The sequence below is a fragment of the Stylophora pistillata genome, chromosome 2 (assembly GCF_964205215.1).
Source record: "Stylophora pistillata chromosome 2, jaStyPist1.2, whole genome shotgun sequence".
Lineage (NCBI taxonomy): Eukaryota > Metazoa > Cnidaria > Anthozoa > Scleractinia > Pocilloporidae > Stylophora > Stylophora pistillata.
In genome coordinates this window covers 8,827,189-8,847,503 of record NC_142520.1, presented here as the reverse complement: position 1 = coordinate 8,847,503, position 20,315 = coordinate 8,827,189, and the positions used below count along the sequence as shown (strand labels likewise).

The window sequence follows — 20,315 nt, the reverse complement described above, 5'->3', positions numbered from 1 at the left end:
GAAAACGTGTGTCCTGCCGGCGAAGTGTTGCGAACTGAAAGGAGGGCCAGATCCACATCAGCAGCGGTTAATAAAATATGTGTAGCTGATTTCACTGCTGCTTTCGCGCGACCATTGGATTGGGACCAATAAGGGGAGGAGGTGATATGATTAAAACCATAGTTTATTGCAAATGCCTTGAATAAATCGGAGGTGAATTGGGGTCCATTGTCAGTGATAAGAGTGCGGGGAACTCTATGACGTCCAAAATGCTGCTTGGTTGCTTGAATAACAGCTGAAGACTGAATGCTGGGAAGCTGATCAAGTTCATAGTATTCACTATAGTGGTCCACTTTAACTAAATATGCTGAGCCATTGAGCTCAAAAAGATCTTGTAAGACCTGCTGCCAAGGTAAGTTGGGAACAGAGTAGGGTTTTAATGGTTCCCGAGCATGCTGATGAGGGTACCGAGCACAAATAACGCAGGTTTTGCACATTTCCGTGATCTGATCATTTATACGAGGCCAATACACACAACTACGTGCATGACGAAGAGTGAACTCTGTTCCTCGATGAGCAGCATGAAGCTTGTGAAAAATCTTCCTGCGAGGAGCTAGAGGTATGATGACACGATCCTGTTTGAAAAACAACTTCTCGTGTTTAGTTAATTCATGACGAGTGGACCAGTACGGTTGCGCAAGGGCAGGGACAGCAGCCTTGTCATTTGGCCAACATGACTCAATGAAAAGGCGAGGAGCCGTGAGCTCTGGATCTGTGCTTGATGCAGCTCTGATCTCCTGTAGGGTAGCATCCTGAAAGCCAGACAGGTCGGGAGAGTTGAATCTTATTTCAGTACGGTACACGAACTCTTCATGCATCTGTTTGTGAGATGTCATAGGCAGAGGTGCTCGCGAGAGTGTGTCAGCTATGTGTAATGGCACACCACTGTGGTACTCTACACGAAACGAGTAGCGTTGGAGAGAAAGCATCATACTTTGTAGACGACGTGGTGCAGATGCCAGAGGTTTCTTAAAAATGGCTTCAAGAGGCTTATGATCACTCTGGACAGTTATATCAGCCTTGCCAAAAAGAATTTGATCAAACTTGTGGAATCCATGGACAATAGCTAGTGCCTCTTTCTCAATCTAAGCATAACGTTCTTCGGTGGGAGTGAGGGAGCTGGAGCTAAAAGCAACTGGTTGCCATTGGATGTCATTTGAGTTTGAAGACGAAGATGTTGGCTGGAGTAAGGCAGCTCACAGGCCATAGTCGGAAGCATCAACCTGAAGTACTACGGGAGAATGTACATCAAAATAACGAAGACATGGAGCTTTAGTAACTGAATCTTTTGCTTTAGTGAAAGCCTCTGTGTGCTGGTCAGCCCATAGGAAGGCCTGATTGAGGCGAGTAAGTTCACGTAGTGGACCAACTATTTCGCTGAGGTGAGGACAGAACTTGAAGAGGTAATTGATTGTCCCTATGAAGCGGCGGGTAACAGCTTTGTCTTCAGGACAAGGCATGTCAAGGATGACAGAGACAATCTACGCACTAGGCTTGAGACCCTCAGAAGTGAGGACATGACCCATGAACGGGAAAGCATCTGTTTTAAATTTAACTTTCTCTGGATTGAGTCTCAGGTTGTGTTCTGAAAGACGCTCTAAGAGTTCCAAAACAGTAGGGTCATGATCAACCAGAGCCGAGGCTAATGACGCGCCGCGACCAACTACACAAATATCATCTGGAATGTTAATTATTCACTCAATCCCACACAGAACATTCGTGAAGTCTCCGCTGGAACTCCTCGGGCGCGGAACTGATTCCGAAGGGGAGACGAATCCAACGGTAGTGGCCCCAGGGAATATGCATTGTGGTCAGCCGAGAAGATTGGTCTGCTAAACTAATAGTTTGGAAAGCGTCCTTTAGGTCAAACGGGGAGAAGACTTTAGCTTGATGTAGACGGTCAATGTTTTCCTTTAAGGTGGGAATGGGGCCTGATAATGGATTTTTTGATGGTTTACGAAGGGTCTAGGAAAATACGGACTTTGGCAGGTTTTGTGGTTGAGGCTGGACGCTCACGAACCACCATATTGGAGATCCAAGGGGTTGGGTCATTCACACGCTTCAATTGGCCTGAGTCTACCAGTTTGTCTAATGCTTCCTTAATGATTGCAATCTTGGGAGTAGCATAACGGTGAGGTGCGGCTTGAGTGGGTCTTACGGTAGGGTCAAGAGTTAATGAATAGGGCTCTCCCAGTTCTCCTAGACCCCTCAAAAAGGTAAGGATGGACTAAATTTATAGAACTAAATTTCAACTCACCAAGAGGTGGTAAAGTAGAACTTGGGGTCGCCTCGAGTTTCTGAATAGTGTCGACGTCATACTTAAGAATTCCCATCCGTGTGCTGTCAGAGAGACCTAGTAGGGGAGCGTAAAAGGTCTGAGCTGTGATGACTTGAACCACTATGTCATAAGATTTGCTACGATGAGTGCAGTGTAAAGCAGTTTGCCCCTGTGTGGGCATGACATTCTTGGAATAATCAAGGAGACGGACTGTGGAAGGCTCGATCTTAGCTTCTGGCAGCTGCTGAAGATAACTGGTATGGATGGTGTTGTAGGAGCATCCGGTGTCAACTCGGAAGCGAAGTGGGTGGGGGCTAGAGGATGCTAAGTCTAGGTCTAGGTTAACAAATATACCTTTAGGTGTGGAGTGCACATGAAGGACCTCTTGAGTGATGACGCATGCAGATTGTGAGTTAACAGGATGGGCGTCCAGTGATTCTGATACGGTATTCGCTAAAGAGGAGGAGCGACAAACTTGCTGTCAGTGGCTCCTTTTGCCACAACGATGGCAAGTAGCATTTGCTGCAGGGTAGTATCGCCTGGCTCAGTGCGTAGCCTTTCCACACCATTGACAAGATGAGGAGGAAATCACGCCAGGCTGAACATGGGGTTGACGTCGGGGTAAGCGATGTGGTGTCTTATTGCCAGCAGAGGCGACTTTATGGACCGTTTCTTCCAGCTGGTGTTTGGTGATAGCGGATTCCGTGTTGAGTCCAGCCTCAAAATCACGAGCCTTAGAGATTACTTGAGTGAAAGTGAGTGTTGACATGTCTTCTCGAGAAATGACATCACTGCAAATTTTAATTAAAGTTTCGTTTAGACCAATGATGAAAATATCTCTTTGATGGCGATCATCTACTTGTGTGGAGAAACTGCATTTCTGATACTCGAGGTGAACGAGCGTGTGCCAGGCTTGAACGCTCATACCCAGTTCCTGTTTGAGTAAACGAAGAAAGTTATGAGTACTTTGAATAATAGGTTCTTCGCCGACGTAGTGTTCTGAAAGCTGGGTCAACCATCTCGCAGGATGCCCTTTGTCCCCATCTGCAATTCGAGCATCGATGGTAACGGTCAAGAGGTCTCGTTCTGCTGGGGGAAACGCTCGTCTAAGAGCAGCCATAACTTTTGGCTGCCTCGCAGCAATCCAATACTCATTGCTGTCAACAAGTTTATTAGGATCCACGTAGTCTTCCATAATACAAAAGTCGCGAAAGTTCGGTATAAAAAAACTTGAACACACGTTGACGATCATCAGACGTCGCATCAAAGACCGGTCTGTCCTTTCCGATGATGATGAGAGGTGAACGAATTGGACACCAACCCGAAGAAAAAAACACGTAAAACAAGTGAGGTTGAGATAGTCGAACGAAGGCGAGAGTTACGCCTTTCCTAACACCATGTAATAACCCGTGAACAGAGACAGCAGACAACGAAAATAAAAGCACGTGTAGTTTAATGGCGAACTGAAAACAGAAGATCAAAACAAGCCTGCCAAGACTGACGGCTAACATGCGTGACGTGTGACGGGCAACAGTACTACGTTTGAGCGATGGAACTGATCATTCAGAGAACTGTCCCTTTTTTGTGTTTTTTTTTTGGCAATTATTTCATTCGTTTATTTATTCATTCATTTATTCGTGAATAAATTTACTAGTCAGCTGTAACTACTATTGTTACAAAAGCAAATAGTTTTTGGTATTTTACAGGGAGTTTAACTCCTCAAAAATTAACAAAAGGTGACACCATCGTGAAAAATTAGTTATAAAAAAAGGGCATAATAGAATTCAAAGACGAGACAATAAAATACGTATCATAATCAAAGTTAAACAGAGCACTGTTTGAAGACGTAATCAGCCTCGACATGATACGTCATGCGAATTTCCGCCACATTCCAACTAAAAAGTCTGGGGCAATCATAAGAGGAACAGATACACTAATATGTGAAGGACAGACCGTGAAGAATTCTAACCTTGATCAACAGCCAGCCTCTAAACCAGTTACTCACGAACAATTTAGCTCGCAACTAAGGCGAAGTTTCCCATATTATTACGATAGTAAAAAAATTACATACTTTTAATTGAAAAAAATTACCTTTCTTGCACTTAGCTGAAAAAAAAAAACCGTTAAAGGCTACCGACTTTGGCAAGTTACCTTATCATCGAATTAGATTCCTTGATCCAGATATCAGAAGTGACTAACATCTTATTAACGATTTATTTACTCAGCTAATGGTGCAGTCGCAACTACCGACATCTTATTAACAGATCGAAAATAAATAATCGCTATAGATTAACTACCGTGCTCAGAATGATTGTATAAAACAGTGAGACAGTTGACTTTTGTACTCGCTCTGTCGAATCTATTCTTTCAAGTTGAGGGTTTTTCACTGAGCTCAAAATCATTGCAAGACTGCAATTCAGCTACCCACATATCACCAACATCGCCTGGATTAATCTGTGAGCTCTTCTTTGTGGAGTTTCCACTGTTTGTAGATGGAAAAATGGTGTTCACCTTTCTTTTGAATCGCTCTCGAATCTGCAGATAGACATGTAAAGTAAGAAAAAGAAATTCCAATGCATATTCAAGTTTGAAAACCACATTCTCTACACCATATGTGTGATTTTTCAAGTTAACTTACCTGGCTGTTTCGCAAACAGTGAAGAACGAAAATGAGGAAACCCTTGAACAAAAAAAATTGTTTTTCAGATAAATTGTGATTTGTGATATGACCGGAGATAAGTGCATTAAAGTTTTATTTCCATAGGTCTCAAAAAAACCAAAGAAATTAAATTACTTCTGGAGTCGTGAGAATCTCATAAACAGGGGAATCGCTTTCTTTTTTTAACTTTAATTTAATTCTGTTCTGTCTGGTTCAAAATTACAAGTTTCATATTATCACAGTAAAATGTTTGGTTATAGCTAAGCGATAGAACGCATTTCCCGGGCCCTAATAAACGTGAAAAGAGCCGTACGGGATGTTGTCACAACGCGAGGAAAGCTCATAAATCCCAAGCCAAACTATATAACTTTATTAACCATCCGCTTGCAAACGGAATTGACCAATCAGACGATGCGTACTATGTTCACTATAGTATAAAGTGATCTAGGCATTGAAAATGGATAGGTTCATGTATAAAATTATGAAATTATAATATTTAATACTGACCTGTGTAGAGTTGAGGATGTTAAAAATGTAGGAAAAAGCTATGTGTAATGGCGACAAAAGACCAAATAGCCACGTGACACCCAGAAGGGGAATCATCACCACGCATACTCTAATGCCAATTCTGAGGGACGAAAACATGCGGGTTAATAGAATGCATATCACCGCTAGAAACATTTGTGGTAACCAGATCAATTTCAACAAAACCTTGAGGCAGCTAGACGTAAACTATCAAAATTACATCAAAACAGTTCTGTTCAATATAAAAGCTCCATCTCACCGTATTTGTTGACTTTGCTTGTCTCCTGTTGGCTGCATACTGCTCATCTCCTTAATGACTCGTACGAGTATCACCAAGTTGATCTTGAAGCGAGAAAATTATTGAAAATTTTTGCATTAGGGTATGGGTGTTGCACATTTCAAGTCATATACTAAAATCACCGACGATGATATAAAGAGAAAAATTAATAACCCGTATCAGAAACTTACCACTTCAATTGTAATTACGAATGTGACAAATATCCAAATCAGGTTATTCTCTGAAGACATCCAACAACTAAAATGAAGAAAGGAAAATTGAAATAAAATTAAGGTAAAATTAAAAATGTGAACATACGAACTGCAGTTCTTAAGAATGTACAAAATGATATTGCATTTTTATGATTATGTGATGATAAGAATAGGGTAACGATCGGAAGGGAAGATTATGGAGAGAAAAGGGAAGATTATGGAGAAAAAAGGGAATGTGACAAAAAATAAATATATGGACTAAATAATAATTTGATTAAAAGTGTTTGGAAGATTGGTCATTTTAATTTCTCTTCCTCTTCTCTGACCACCCTTGGTCAGAGTATCTGGAAAAATTGACAATACTGACATCCTTTTGAGAAGGGGTTTGAGAATAGTTAGTAAGGATACCAAAGCAAATTAATAAAAAGAGCCAAAACTTCAGGAAACAAAATTAACAATGTAAGAGAAGAAATACAAGGTAAAAAGAGAAAGAAAGGTGCGCCTCTTACAATTTGTCACTGGTATAGCTTTGTATCCCTTCTTTCCCAGCAGCGATACACAGTGAAATGGCCACCATAACCAGGGGCAAACCTATTGCACAATTTTACAGCAAAAAAGTGATTTAAAATGATTCATATATTTAAAAACATAATTTACAACAGTGAATGTATCAGGTAAGTTTAGCCGTAAAAAGAAAGTACCCCATGACATGACGTGATACATGTGCATCTTGGTGTTGATGTTATAAACTTTTACAACAAACAGGTAGAGATAAATTCCCTCGACCAGCATCCAACAGAAAGCAGCCATCAGGAAATACTGCATAAGAGCTGCTACTGTGACACACACACCCTACACAAAGAGGAAACGAAAACAGCAACATATGTCGTTATTTTCATGTTTTGTTTGATTATATTATCTTTGAATATATTCTACAAAACAGAAAAGCTGCCCACCTTGTTTTCTGTGGCATTTATTCCGGTAAGAAATATTATTTGTCCAGCTCCTAAAGCCACGGCAAGGCTTAAGCGTATTTGAGACAGAGGTTGACGGACATCTCTGGTAAAATAAAAAGTAATATACAGCACCAAAAAACAAAAACAAAGAAAACAAAACAAAACAAAACCACGTGGAAGGAAGCAAGAGAGATTAGTTACAGTACTCAGGTGAGCTTGAACAGTCAATGATAACGAGAGACGCCCACAACCTGTTGTGCAGATTTAGTTTCTAATTAACACCTAGGCCTTTCCAATCGTAGTCGGCGTGAAAAAATGTATCTATTAATGTATTTTCCCGATCTTTTGATTACAATACTTACGTGAGGAAAAAATACAGAGTTATTGTCCATAGCATTCCGATAATAGAAAGGCTCAATCCTACGTACGTGATGATCTCCAGAATAGTTATGTCCTTGGTGGAGAGCTGTGGCGCAAATAAACATAAAAAAGAGGACGATACATTAATTGACCACACGGACCTATTACTTGAAAATAACTTAAGAAAAAGATTACCTTTGTGCCACCGCTGAAGTCCACCAACACAGCAAAATGAGTCAAATGACTGCAGCTGCAAACTGTCTCTTCGGAATTGCTATTCGATGGATCCACATAACAACCCTTCTCTGAAAACCCGTCTGGACTAAAGAATTATGTTACAAATGAGAATGATGATCTTATACAAAAAAATCAAGGTTTCAAACATCAATTACGGTTTTCACTGCCTTTGTTTTGGTATTTCAGAGAAAAAAACCATCAATATCTTTTCGGTGATACTAACTAACAAAAAGGTATATCTTGGAGGAAGACAAGAAGAAACGTGTATTCCAAATAAAGATAGCGTTGGTAACAGAAACAAACAAACAACAACGTATAAAGCTTCCGGAAGTGTTCCCCCTGAAACTCTGTGGCAGTAAAAGCGTTAAGCTCAATGACAGCAAGAATATGGTAACCACCTTAACCAGATAAAAAGTTTAAGTCGATTACAATTCTAGCCCAGGTCAAGAGAATTGATCGCTCAGACTTCACCTCAGATTATCAAAACGTCAAGAATCGTCACCGACAATGCAATCTGACATCATGAATTCGTGAATGAATTCTTTATTTATATTGCGCCTTTTCTACACAATATTGAAAGGCGCAGTACCCTGCATCAATTTCATAGACGCTACACAAAGATAGACAACAACACCGGGCACTACGTGCCCTACTCTTTTCGAACAGTGTGTTGATTCTTTAACGTCCCACAAAACTTCTTATCACATACAAGGGCTTGTGAGACGGGACCTCTATTTATCCTATCCGAGAAGACTAGAAAGACTAACAATTTGCAGATATCATTACAAAGGCAGCACTTTCTTCTCAGTTATTTAAAGACCCAGAGTGTTGGTCAGGCCGGATTTGAACTCACGACCTCCCGCATAACAGTCCGGCGTTCTACCAATTGAGCTAACCGGGATAAAATTACATTGCGAAAGATTCTTCGAGTGATAATTTCCAATTCCTACACTCAACTTTGGACTGAAGAAATATATGATCTTAAAGCATGTTAAGGAAATGAATTTATTCAACAGATAAAGAAGCCTTGGCTGTGCTCTGTCCCATTGTAAAGCAAGCAGGAAGCGGCTAGAGCACGAGAGAAGTGTAGGGGGAAACGCAGTAGTAATTCTCGGTCATCATACAAATTGGTAGATAATGCGAAAACTTTAGCTACGAGCTTTAAATTCCGATGATATATGCTCTTTCAACCAATCGTAAATCATATAAATGCTTTACCTTATTTTGAAGCCACTCCAAAACACGCAATGCTTTATTTTGTCAACAACCTATAAAAATATTTTTATATTACGTTATTCTCTTAAAAGCCAACCAACACAACACAGACGATCTGAAATTATCTTTCGATGTTCATACTGCTACCTCCAGGTTTTTAAACCTCAAGATGACATCTTGCCGTAGTTGTTCGGGCTTGGGATTCATAGCTGCTGTCACTATCTTAGTGTTCACGTACCTGTAAATAAAATTAAATCCTTCTAAAAATTACTCATGTTGCTATTACAGTAACCGTACCTCAGTATGCTGTAAAGCTTCATGGCAATGCATTGTGGTACCCCTTAACTTTGTATTGGAGAACTCCGTTTTCTAAAATATGTGGATAAAAGGGGGGTTCTTTTCGTGTTTTTTGAGAGTTTAAAGAGCAACCTGACCATTGGAAATTGTCCTCAGACGCACTCAAAAACGCGGTCCATTCAATATAAACACGTTAGGCACGAACTAATTTTTGATTATTTTATCTTTTAATGTCACCTTGGACCATCAGTTTCTTTCCGGATGGATTTGTTTCTCAGCAGTAATTCATGGAGATCTTTGTACACACACCCAACAACCACTGACCCTAAAAACAGAAAAATTAGCCTGTGTTAAAATGTCCTCTGTATAACCCCATACCATGACATCAGTCCAGCTTTACACGTACTCCAAATCCGCCACGAGCCAGACGCAAGTGATTTACACATTTTTCAAGTTTTCCTCCAACGTCTCAACTAGGTAATTAAACTCGAACTTTATGTGGGTTTAACAGTGCAATTAACGATGGGTTTCGACTTATCTGGACGTTAGTATTTTCTTAGCTATGTCATCATTTTCAGTTAAATTGTGCTTGTTAATTAACCGTAAAAGAATAAATAATGGAGCAAAATCCAAAACAAGATATTGTATAATTTAGAGTTAAAAATTTGGTTAGCACAAACCATTCTCAGCAAAATCTTTTGCAGAAATATTAATACTAGCTTGCCATTCATCCTCCTTGAGGAAGAAGTCAGTCCCATGGCGATAACCTTTTTGAATGGCCACAACTGTAAGAAGGAAGAAGGAGAAGCCTAAATGTTAGATGATGATTGGAATTGTGAGATAACATTAGCATATGTGGAAGTTTTATTATTATTATTATTATTATTATTATTATTATTATTATTAACACTTTTTAATATTTTTTTTATTTTGTACGCACATAAATTTAAAGAAAACGACAAAAATTTTTAGTTTAAAAGATATGTTTCGACAGAAACCTCTGTCATCTTCAGTTGATTAACAAAGCGTTACAAGTTGAGTTTATAAGTACAGGCTAATTAAGCTAGTAACAACAGAAAACGTGACAATGTGAAAATTACAAGGATAGCTTTAGATTTACATGATGTAATTGTTGATTCAAAGGTTGTTCTCTTTCAATGTGAATAGATTCTTTTATCTTGAGTTGGAAACTCGTAGAGGCGTGATCTAAGATCTGGAAAGCATTACATTACAAAAACTTAAACGCGATCCTGGTTTATCTCACCCAAATTTAATATATACTGTTGTTCTGAAATGTTAAAAATAGAGAAACAAACAGCACGAGCAAAACCAAATAATTAATCGAGCACTTTCTTCGATGCACCTAATTGAACTAACTTTTGAGATGAGAAACAGGCTAACTTACTGTGTTCTTACGGCTTCCATTTGTATGTATTTCTTTTGCCCAGGCAGTAGACAGAGCATTCAATTAGTCGATAGGTCAGTTAGTCAGTCACTAGTTAATCAATCATAAAGTCTCTGAATATTTCAACTCACCCATGTTTTGACTAGTGATCTTTGCAGATGGATTCGTTCCACTCAGATGGTATTTACCATAATTAAGAGCAAATTCCTCGAAGGCGACTGCCACCTCAAATATGGATCCTATTTTTGTTTTTTCTTCTTTATTACTCAGTTGGCCTGCATGGGGTTTCGTGATGTTCAGAAGGTTATCGGTGAAGTTTTGAAATACACGCACAGCCTCCTGTGAGAACAAAAATACCGTTATTTATGTTACTATGAATTGAGGTACTTGGCAAAATATTTACCTCAACAAAATCAGCTTGACGTTACAGATTAAAGCTTTGACGAAGGTAATAATATTGGTAATGAGGACTACTCCTGGCTTGTATTGATAGTGTAATTGTTGGCAAGTAATGAATGGCTTTTAGTGGAGACTCGCAGTCCCGTTGGCTCTCTTTTAAGAAATAAAAAGGCTTTTTGACAGATCAAGATCGAAATTAGTCACCATCATAATTGTATTGAAGTGAAAGAGCTGCTCTTCTTCAGAAGACGTATCCCTGTCTACATTTTATTTCAATTTTCATTAAAAAAAAAAAAAAAAAAACATTTAGACAGGGATACATTGAAATAAAATGTATGCTTCAGTCCATGTTTAAAAGACCTTTGAAGCTTACGAATTGCTGCGTTCAGTTGGAGACGTCATTTTTGAAGCTATTGCATATTTAATATCTAAATATTATATGAGTCATGTGACAGATGAGCAATACGTGCAATCATACCTTCAAAGAATTGTTTCTCTTGATATCTATTTCAGTGAGTTTAGAAATAGAATCATTTGCCTGTCGTGAAGAAACACAAGAACGTTGGCGATTGGCAGAGGCTATGGTAATTATAATTACGAAGAGAAAGAGGAATTACAATACTCATGTGCCTACCAAATTCTTCAGTGCTTCCAATGTCAATGACGGAATATTCCAAGTTAATGATGGCGGAGACGACGATGGTGACGGAAATAACGATGCTGCTGCTTGCGATGATAATGTTGATGACAAAGAAACTGATAATTTTATTGATACTGACTCTGATGATGGGTTAAATTTTAATTCTGCAGTTTCTGACGCTTCTACACCTAATGACGATACTGCTGCTGCTAGCAACAAAGATGGTGATGATAAAGATACTGATGATTTTTTTGATACTAATTCTGATTGGGCTGACTCTGATGATGAGGTTGATTCCGATTCTGCCGTTTCTGATGCTTCTACACCTAATGACGATGCTGAAGACGATAGTAATGGTGATGGTAAAAGTAATGGTAACAGTGACGACGACGATGATTGCAAAACAACTGAATGTTGAGGAAAAAGCAAATTATCAAAATGAAATTAAAACCAAAATTGGAAAGTTATCGTAAGGCATAAGTTTATGAACCATTAAAAAAGTGCATAAGAGCCGCGAACACTCCAACGTAAAAAAAATTTCTATTTAGAATTCACTTATTTGATTTTACTCACAAGAAGTATAGGAGTTTCGTGTTCGTTGTACTGTTTGAATTTCAGTTGAGAAAACTTGATCTGTTGTAGAAAAGGCAGGTGTGATGATATTCGAGCTGTATAGATCTGAAGTGCTACAGAAGCCATTTAGACATTTAGTGCACCTGCAGTGTTTACCCCAGTCACAGAGGGTATGATAGACTCCCTTCGTGAAAGGTAATGAGTGGTAATTAGGCATGAGACTTCCACAGCATCTACCATTCCCAGAACATATGACCCCACCCTGAGAATTGTTAGGCCAGCTTCTTACTATGTGGCATGTGGGACTGTCGCACGTTTGTGTACAATCGATAGCGCTACAATGCATGCTGCACACTTTTACTTTATTGCTGCAATGCTGTTTACTGCACTTTCCCCCGCTGCATCTTAGTTTACATGTTTTAGCATCACAAGTCTGTTCGCAATCCCCTTCGCCACATTCCAGATCCATTGCGCATGACTCTCTTTCTTCTTGACACCTCTGTAATTTACACTTTCCTCCACTGCAGGTCAGATTGCATTTCTCAGCGCTACAAGATTGTTCACATTCCCCTTCTTTGCAATCTAGACCCATTTCACATATGTTTACATCATCAGAGCATTCCTGTTTTTTGCACTTTCCCCCGCTGCAGTTTAGTTAACATGTTTCAGCATCGCAAGTTTGTTCACACTCCCCTGCGCTACATTCCAGATCCATTGCACATGATTCTCCTTCATCATGACACTTTTGTAACTTACACTTTCCCCCACTGCAGGTCAGATGGCAGTTTTCAGCGCCGCAAGTTTGTTCACAATCCCCTTCCCTGCAATCTAGACCCATTTCACATATTTCTACTTCATCAGAGCATTCCTGTTTTTTGCACTTTCCCCCACTGCAGTTCAGTTTACATGTCTTAGTATCACAAGTTTGTTCACAATCCCCTACGCTACATTCCAGATCCATTGCACAAAATTCTCCTTCATCATGACACTTTTGTAATTTACACTTTCCCCCACTGCAGGTTAGATTACATTTTTCAGCACCGCAGGTTTGTTTACAATCCCCTTCTTTGCAATCTAGACCCATTTCACATATTTTGACTTTAGCAGAGCATTCCTGTTTTTTGCACTCTCCCCCGTTGCAGTTCAGTTTACATGTTTTAGCATCGCAAGTTTGTTCACAGTCCCCTGCGCTACATTCCAGATCCATTGCACATAATTCTCCTTCATCACGACACTTTTGTAATTTACACTTTCCCCCACTGCAGGTTAGATTGCATTTTTCAGCACCGCAGGTTTGTTCACAATCCCCTTCTTTGCAATCTAGACCCATTTCACATATTTTGACTTCAGCAGAGCATTCCTGTTTTTTGCACTTTCCCCCGTTGCAGTTCAGTTTGCATGTTTTAGCATCGCAAGTTTGTTCACAGTCCCCTCCGTTGCATTCCAGATCCATCTCGCATAACTGAACTGCATTGTTGCATTTCTGTTTGCACCCACTCGTCTTGCATTTCATAAAACAAGAATTATTACCACTGATACACTGAAGTGGATTGCAAAGAGCATTATTATTATTATTTTTATGACAATCCGTTGTACATATATTTTGTTTGCATGCATCATCGCCCAGCCCAAGGCCTGAAAAAAAATAAATAAATAAAAAATAAATAAAGTAACACTGATGATGATTACCAGTCATGACATAAACTATGACAAGAACAAAAGTCAGGCAAGACTTTTGCTGATAAAATTAAAAGATTTAGGCAATTGTTCAATGAAACAGGCGCATAGTTTTCATGGAATTCACCATTGCAGCAAAGTGAACACATAAACATATAGTACTACATTTTATTAGACGTTTTGTTGTGTGGTATCGTTGCCGACCTGAATTATCATCACTCAGTGAACGTAATGAACTCGTGTCCTCATGCCGCCACAGAAACGAATCGTTACTGTGCATGCGTAGTTAATTCTACCACCACGCCTCTTGTACAAATTTGTGTAGTATACAAGCGATGGTTAGAATTATTCTTATCAAAGATTCCCTGATGAGTGAGCAATCACGAAACAGGCCTGTGGGGATGAAAACGTAGTCTTCCTATCTTTCTAACTCAACACACTCAAAGATATTTCTGAAAAACGGCTTTGAATTGACCGCTATTGTTTATTGGACTGAATTCATAAGTAAATAAATCAATGTAGATACTTAAGACCAATATAAAAATTGTAAATGGAATGGAAAACATACGCCGAACCATTTTAAAAGAAGACTACAGATGTAGTTGTTAAGCTACTAGAATCGTTCATTTATGAGAGGTTTTGAAATGCTGACTCCTCGTTGGTAAAGCATTACACCGGTATCGCAGAGGTCTTGGGTTCGAGTCCCGTGCAGGCCTGAATTTTTTTCAGGCCCTACTGCTTAAGTAGTGTTCATAACTGCGAAGATCGTTCTCGTACTAATTTTTTTCACCGCAGTTCACATATTGGATTTTCATATGTTCACAAACGTTAAGTATTTATTTATTTTTTCAAGAATTTGCATGTCATTTGAAGTGAAAAATCGGGCTTAAATTTTACCATCACCATTTGGGTATTTGTTCAAAAACTTTATATTTTTATGAAAGACTCCTGAGTTAAATTAGACTTAAAGGCTGGAGCTTATATTAAAAATACAGTGGCAAATTAGCTCCTTGAAGCATATCCTTTAAAATAATTTGTCTTGGCCTCGTAATGTAAGTCGATGTTGTCAGCTGTAATGAAGGGCAAACTTGTCTAATTTAACACCACTATAAGTTATAGCGCTCTCAGGTGGTTTCGCCCGATTTTTAAAACTATTTTTCATTTTTTTATTTGCAAATACTATTCGGAAATCCATAGGATCGAATTTTCCGGGTATACTTATGATATATACTGAAGAGTATAAATCTTTTGAAAACAACTTTCGTACTCACTCAGGAGAGTTGTTGATAACACGAGCATTCCCCATAATTGGCAGCTTCTAGTGATCATTATTTTGTTTTCCATTGTATGTGTTGAGCAACTGTCAACTGAAACAAAGAAAGCGTTTACTCAAATTTGCTGTCGCTGAGGACGTTTCAAAATGTTATTTCTTGGTATGAAAGGCTTGTGAGAATTATCTTTTCACAACTTTTCGAAAGATTAGTTGAAACCAGCTGCTTTCAGTGTAGGCATATGCGGCAAATTGACCATTATGCATATCATTAACGTCAGATCTTTCCGCTAGAAATGTCCTCGCATTTCTCCTTTTACCACCCGTTTGGAGTTTGGGTGAAACATACCTGATAAAAATGAAATTATCATTCGGATAAAGTGTTCTATCAAAAATTTTAGAACTCTCTCCATAGGGTTGCATACGACGTGTAATGACAGAGCAAAAAGTTATCTTAATCTTTTTGTTTCTAAATGATGAAGCCTCAGGGTAGATATATGATTAAGTTTCGTTAGTAGTCATGAAAACAAAAATTAGTCAATGGTCATTGCTACATCTACTATTTTTTTATTTAGCCAGTTTACAAAGATTTAAGTCTTTCCAGAGCGTAAGCATAACAGAAGGCTTCGCGATAATAACTCCAATCAAAACGAGTCTATCAATAAAGATTTTTTTCCTTTATTAATATTAGCACATATACCGGTTAAGTGGTCCAGAGCCATCAATCATGCCTGTTTTTATTCATACTCCACAAATTGTTCTAAATGATACACATTAATTTTTTCCTCAATAAAAAAAAAAAACTGGGCATAGTAAGTCAAAAAAACTCTGTTTGATTTAATCGTCTAAAACTAAAAGGCTAATGCTTTCCTTTACAAGGTATGAGCGGGTTTCTTATCTTCACTGCATAAATGTTTAATAACTCATTCACAATGACGAATCGTAATGCCATAGTTCCTTATAATTTTATTAAAGGGAATTGTATGGAGCTCTCCGAGATACTTACAGTGCAAGCCCCGTGTGTCTGTTCACGTATTGAACTCATCTGCAAAAAAAATTATTTATCAGTTTCTTTATTCACTTTTATTTTTTTAAGAAATCAGATATAGCACGGGAAACAACAATTTTTTCCAGAATAAACTTCAGCTATCGTGTTGAGACAGGTGGAAGTAAAACGTCTCAGCATTTTTTTAAGTCCTTCACGAGAAATTTATGAACAAAATTCCTTTTTAACGGGGACTGCCTTGTAGACGGCTCCTATGGGATTAGCGTGTGAAGTCTATCTACAGTGGATTTTCCTTCGAAATTCTAAAAGTTACCGTGAGAAGTTTTACAGTAAGGTCACCACTACTAGAGAGGTACAATTTTTTCTGCTTAACAGTGTCAATTCTTCAACTGTCATTTGCACAACGACAGGAGGTTGATAAATCAACAAAGAAATAAAAGCTGAGAATTCAGATAGAAGAGAGAAAGGAGAATAACACTTCGTCTTCTCGCAGGGTCCTCAATTTGTGAGGTTTTTCGAAATGTAGTTTAGATAAGTTGTCCAGTACGCATGCGTTTATTTTCATCATTCCGCAGAATCCATATCTTTGATTTAATTCAACAGGTTTGAAATAAACCTTTATTTACATGGCTGCGTAAGAGTTTCACCTTAAAAATCTGCTGGGCTTAAATTGGGCTTATAGCTATCATGAGTTATCTATACTGAGCTCATTAATAATAATAGACCGGTTTCCCAAATTACGTCCTCGTAATACAGGAAGATGAGAACTTCAAAGGTTTTTATCTCTTTCCCCGTCCTTATTTTTGTCCAGAGGCCGTCGTGAGGGCAAAATCTTCGAGTCCTGTTAGGGAACTCTAATGAATTTATTCTTTTCGGAGTATGCTTGTGGTACTAACTGAACTAAATGCATGTTTCTAAACAAGGCACTCAACTTCGCATCTGATTTTGACAACATCACCGCCGACGAAAGGAACATAATTATTCATGCCAAAAGCTCGATTTTAATCCATAAGTCTTGAACCAGTTTGTTATAATCATATATAGGTTGATGTATGGGTAGAATTCTTCTATGTCGATGCAGATGAAGTTAAAAAGGCGAGAATTATACTAAAATTTCCAATCAACGCTGAGACTGGGACCTTTGATGCCCGCTCAATTTGAAAAAATTATCTATTTACTTTTTGCAAGGATAGGCCGCTCCTTTCCAGGGGTCTAGTACGATGAATTATGCATCATCAGTATACCCAGAAATATATCCTCTTTTTGTGCCATTTTGCAGGTCTCTCTAAGCTAGAGTAAACAATGACGCCGTGCTCCCATAATTGAGCTGTGTAACATAAATGTTTAGAAATATGCTATCTCTAAATACCAAGTATATCTCTGCATATCGCCTATTTTATCCCTGAGTATCAAAACTATTTTTGACAAACAGCTTGAATTGACCACTGTTGTTTATTTGACTGAATTCATAAAAAAAATAAATCAGTGTAGCTACTTAGGACCAAAATAAAAGTTGAAAATGCAATAGAAAAACTACGTTGTACCATTTTAAAAGAAGACTAGAGATATAATTGTTCAGCTACTAGAATCGTTGATTTATGAGAGGTTTTGAAAAGCTGACTCCTCGTTGGTAAAGTACTACACCGGTATCGTAAAGGTCATGGTTTCGAATGACGCACAGGCCTGGTAATTTTCTTTTTTTTTTTTTTTTTTTTTCAGGCCCTACTGCTTAAGTAGTGTTTATAACTGCGAAGATCGTTCTCGTAGTAATTTCTTTAACCGCAGCTCACATATATGATTTTCATATGTCATGTCAAGTGAAAAAATGGGCTTAAAATGGGCTTAAATTATACCATCACCATTTGCGTATTTGCGCAAAAACTTTACATATTTTATGAAAGACTCCTGAGTTAAATTAGACTAAAAGGTTGGAGCTTAGGAATACATTGCTAAATTAGCTCTTTGAAGCATATCCCTTAAAATCATTTGTATTGGCTTCCTAATGGAAGTCGCCTTTGTCAACTGTGATGAAGGGCAAACTTGTTTAATTAACACCATTCTAGTTCTAGCGCTATCAGGTGGTTTCACTCAATTTTTCTTTATCTGTTTTGCTTTTTTGTTATTTGCGAACACTATTCGGAGAGCCATAGGTTCGGCTCATCCGGGTATACTTATGATATATATTAAAGAATATAAATCTTTTGAAAAAAACTTTCGTACTCACTCAGGAGAGTTGTTGATAACACGAGAATTCCCCATAAATGGCAGCTTCTGGTCATCATCATTTTGTTTTCCACTGTATGCGTTGAGCAACTGTCAACTGAACCAAAAAAAACTTTAGTCAAATTTGCTGTCGCTGAAGATCTTTCAAAATGTTCTTTCTCGGTATGAAAGGCTTGTGAGAATTATCTTTTCACAACTTTTCGAAAGATTAGTTGGAGCCACCTGCTTTGAGTGTAGGCATATGCGGCAATTTGACCATTATGCAAATCGTTAACATCAGATCTTTCCGGTTAAAATGTACTCGCATTTCTACTTTTAACACCCGTTTGAAGTTTAGGGAAAACAAACATGATCAAAATGATATTATCATTCCGAGAAAGTGTTCCAGCATAACTTTTAGAACTCTCTCCATAGGGTTGCACGCGACGTGTAATGACAGAGCAGAAAGTTGTTTTAATCTTTTTTTTTTTTCTAAATGATGTAGCCTCAGGGTAGAGATATTAAGTTTCGTTAGCAGTCATGCTAACAAAAATTCATCAATGATGATTGCTACCCTTTGTTTATTTAGCCAGTTTACAAAGATTTAAGTCTTTTCAGAGCGTAAGCATAACAGAAGTCACTTCGCGATAATAATAACTCCAATGAAAACGGGTCTATCAATGAAGATTTTTTCTCTTTATTAATATTAGCACCTATATCGGCTTAGTGGTGCAAAGCCACAGACTGTGCCTGTTTTTTTTTCATACTCCACAAATTTTTCTAAATGATACACATTAATTTTTTCGTCAATAAAAAATTGGGCATAGTAAGTCAAAAAACTCTGTTTGATTTAATCGTCTAAAACTAACGGGCTAATGCTTTCCTTTACTAGTAATGAGCGGGTTTCTTATCTTCACTTGAACACGCACATGATAGTTCACATGACATATGTTGATATATGTTTTCGTAATTGACCACTTGTTTCATTACCGTTGGTGTTTCTAAAACTTTCCGGGGAAAATGCTGAAAACAAGGAAAAAACATAAACTTCAAATAATAACGGTGAAGCTGGAGCATTTTTGTGAAAAAATGGTTGCCATCGTGAAAACAAAGAGCTCTATTGATGTTCCTATCGCTGTTTCGCACGAAAGTGTATTTTTGCTTTCGTAAAAGAGACATTTACTTCACAAAAACCTTCGAAACACCGATATATTTTTGGTTCTTCTTTTTCCGTTCCCTTCTTGCTCATAATTGAATACGGTTTTGCGTAAACGCTGCAATTCAGACTACGTCTTCTACTGTAGCGAATATTAACGCATAATATCGAAATACTCATAGGAAAATAAAAACACTATCTGTTGCCAAGTTGAATCTAGTTGAACCAAACGCAACCTCTTAACAAAATTGCTATAGCATTTGATTCACCACAAATTTACCTTGCCAGTATCCTTGAAGAAGGCTTCGTTGATTGTCATCTTTTGGAAATCTTTGACAGGTGACACAGCAAGTGTTGTTTTGAGCTAGAAACAGCTGTTTATTGCAATTGCAAGCATTTTATGCGGGAAATTGATTGTCATACAAACGACTGACGTCAGTTGTCTCCGCGAAAATAAGACGCAGTATGCCTTTTGTAGCCGTTTAAAATTTAAGTAAAACAAATAAAACTGGTACGAAACTGTTCCAGAACAGATTTTCCAACTCTTTTAACATAATAACGTGGGATGCGGGATGACAAAGCGAAAACTATATTTTCTTCTTGATGATTTAGCCCGGGGCTAAAAGTAAAGATCTAAGTATTAATTACTGACTAGCATTCTTTGTTTATTTAGCCAGTTAACAGTGAATTCATTTTTAGGGCCCAAATGCGTTGCCTCGAGAGAATTACGCCATTAGACTAAAATGCTTGTAACAGATCTATCTGAGATTACTTTTTCCCTTTCATGAATTGACACACTTTAGGGTGGTGTAGAGAGACATAACGCGACTGATTGTTTCACGCACAAGGGTTCTCGATTATACACATAGCTCTATGTCGTTGTCATGAATAGCGGGGATAAGAGTTTAAGATATGTTGTTTGATTAGCGCTT

General features: G+C 38.2%; 2 protein-coding genes and 1 pseudogene across 2 annotated transcripts; all 3 read right to left on the bottom strand.

The window, feature by feature from the left end:
- Nucleotides 1-1,891: 1,891 nt before the first annotated feature.
- Nucleotides 1,892-3,828, bottom strand: LOC148737006 (uncharacterized; annotated as a pseudogene).
- On the bottom strand, nucleotides 3,754-12,796 carry LOC111344549 (adhesion G protein-coupled receptor E4-like). The gene is made up of 18 exons (XM_088750669.1): nucleotides 12,073-12,796; nucleotides 11,494-11,906; nucleotides 11,338-11,397; nucleotides 10,592-10,799; nucleotides 9,736-9,840; nucleotides 9,293-9,380; nucleotides 8,906-8,996; nucleotides 8,762-8,811; nucleotides 7,502-7,628; nucleotides 7,309-7,412; nucleotides 6,947-7,049; nucleotides 6,692-6,842; nucleotides 6,500-6,581; nucleotides 5,970-6,036; nucleotides 5,761-5,843; nucleotides 5,484-5,604; nucleotides 4,956-4,997; nucleotides 3,754-4,852 (listed from the first exon to the last, which is right to left on the bottom strand). Exons 1-18 carry the CDS (start codon nucleotides 12,662-12,664, stop codon nucleotides 4,685-4,687), a joined length of 2,655 nt encoding a protein of 884 aa, XP_088606795.1. The 5' UTR covers nucleotides 12,665-12,796; the 3' UTR covers nucleotides 3,754-4,684.
- Nucleotides 12,728-18,445, bottom strand: LOC148737005 (uncharacterized). The gene is made up of 4 exons (XM_088750699.1): nucleotides 18,250-18,445; nucleotides 16,026-16,064; nucleotides 15,021-15,116; nucleotides 12,728-13,707 (listed from the first exon to the last, which is right to left on the bottom strand). Exons 3-4 carry the CDS (start codon nucleotides 15,091-15,093, stop codon nucleotides 12,728-12,730), a joined length of 1,053 nt encoding a protein of 350 aa, XP_088606825.1. The 5' UTR covers nucleotides 15,094-15,116; nucleotides 16,026-16,064; nucleotides 18,250-18,445.
- Nucleotides 18,446-20,315: the final 1,870 nt, after the last annotated feature.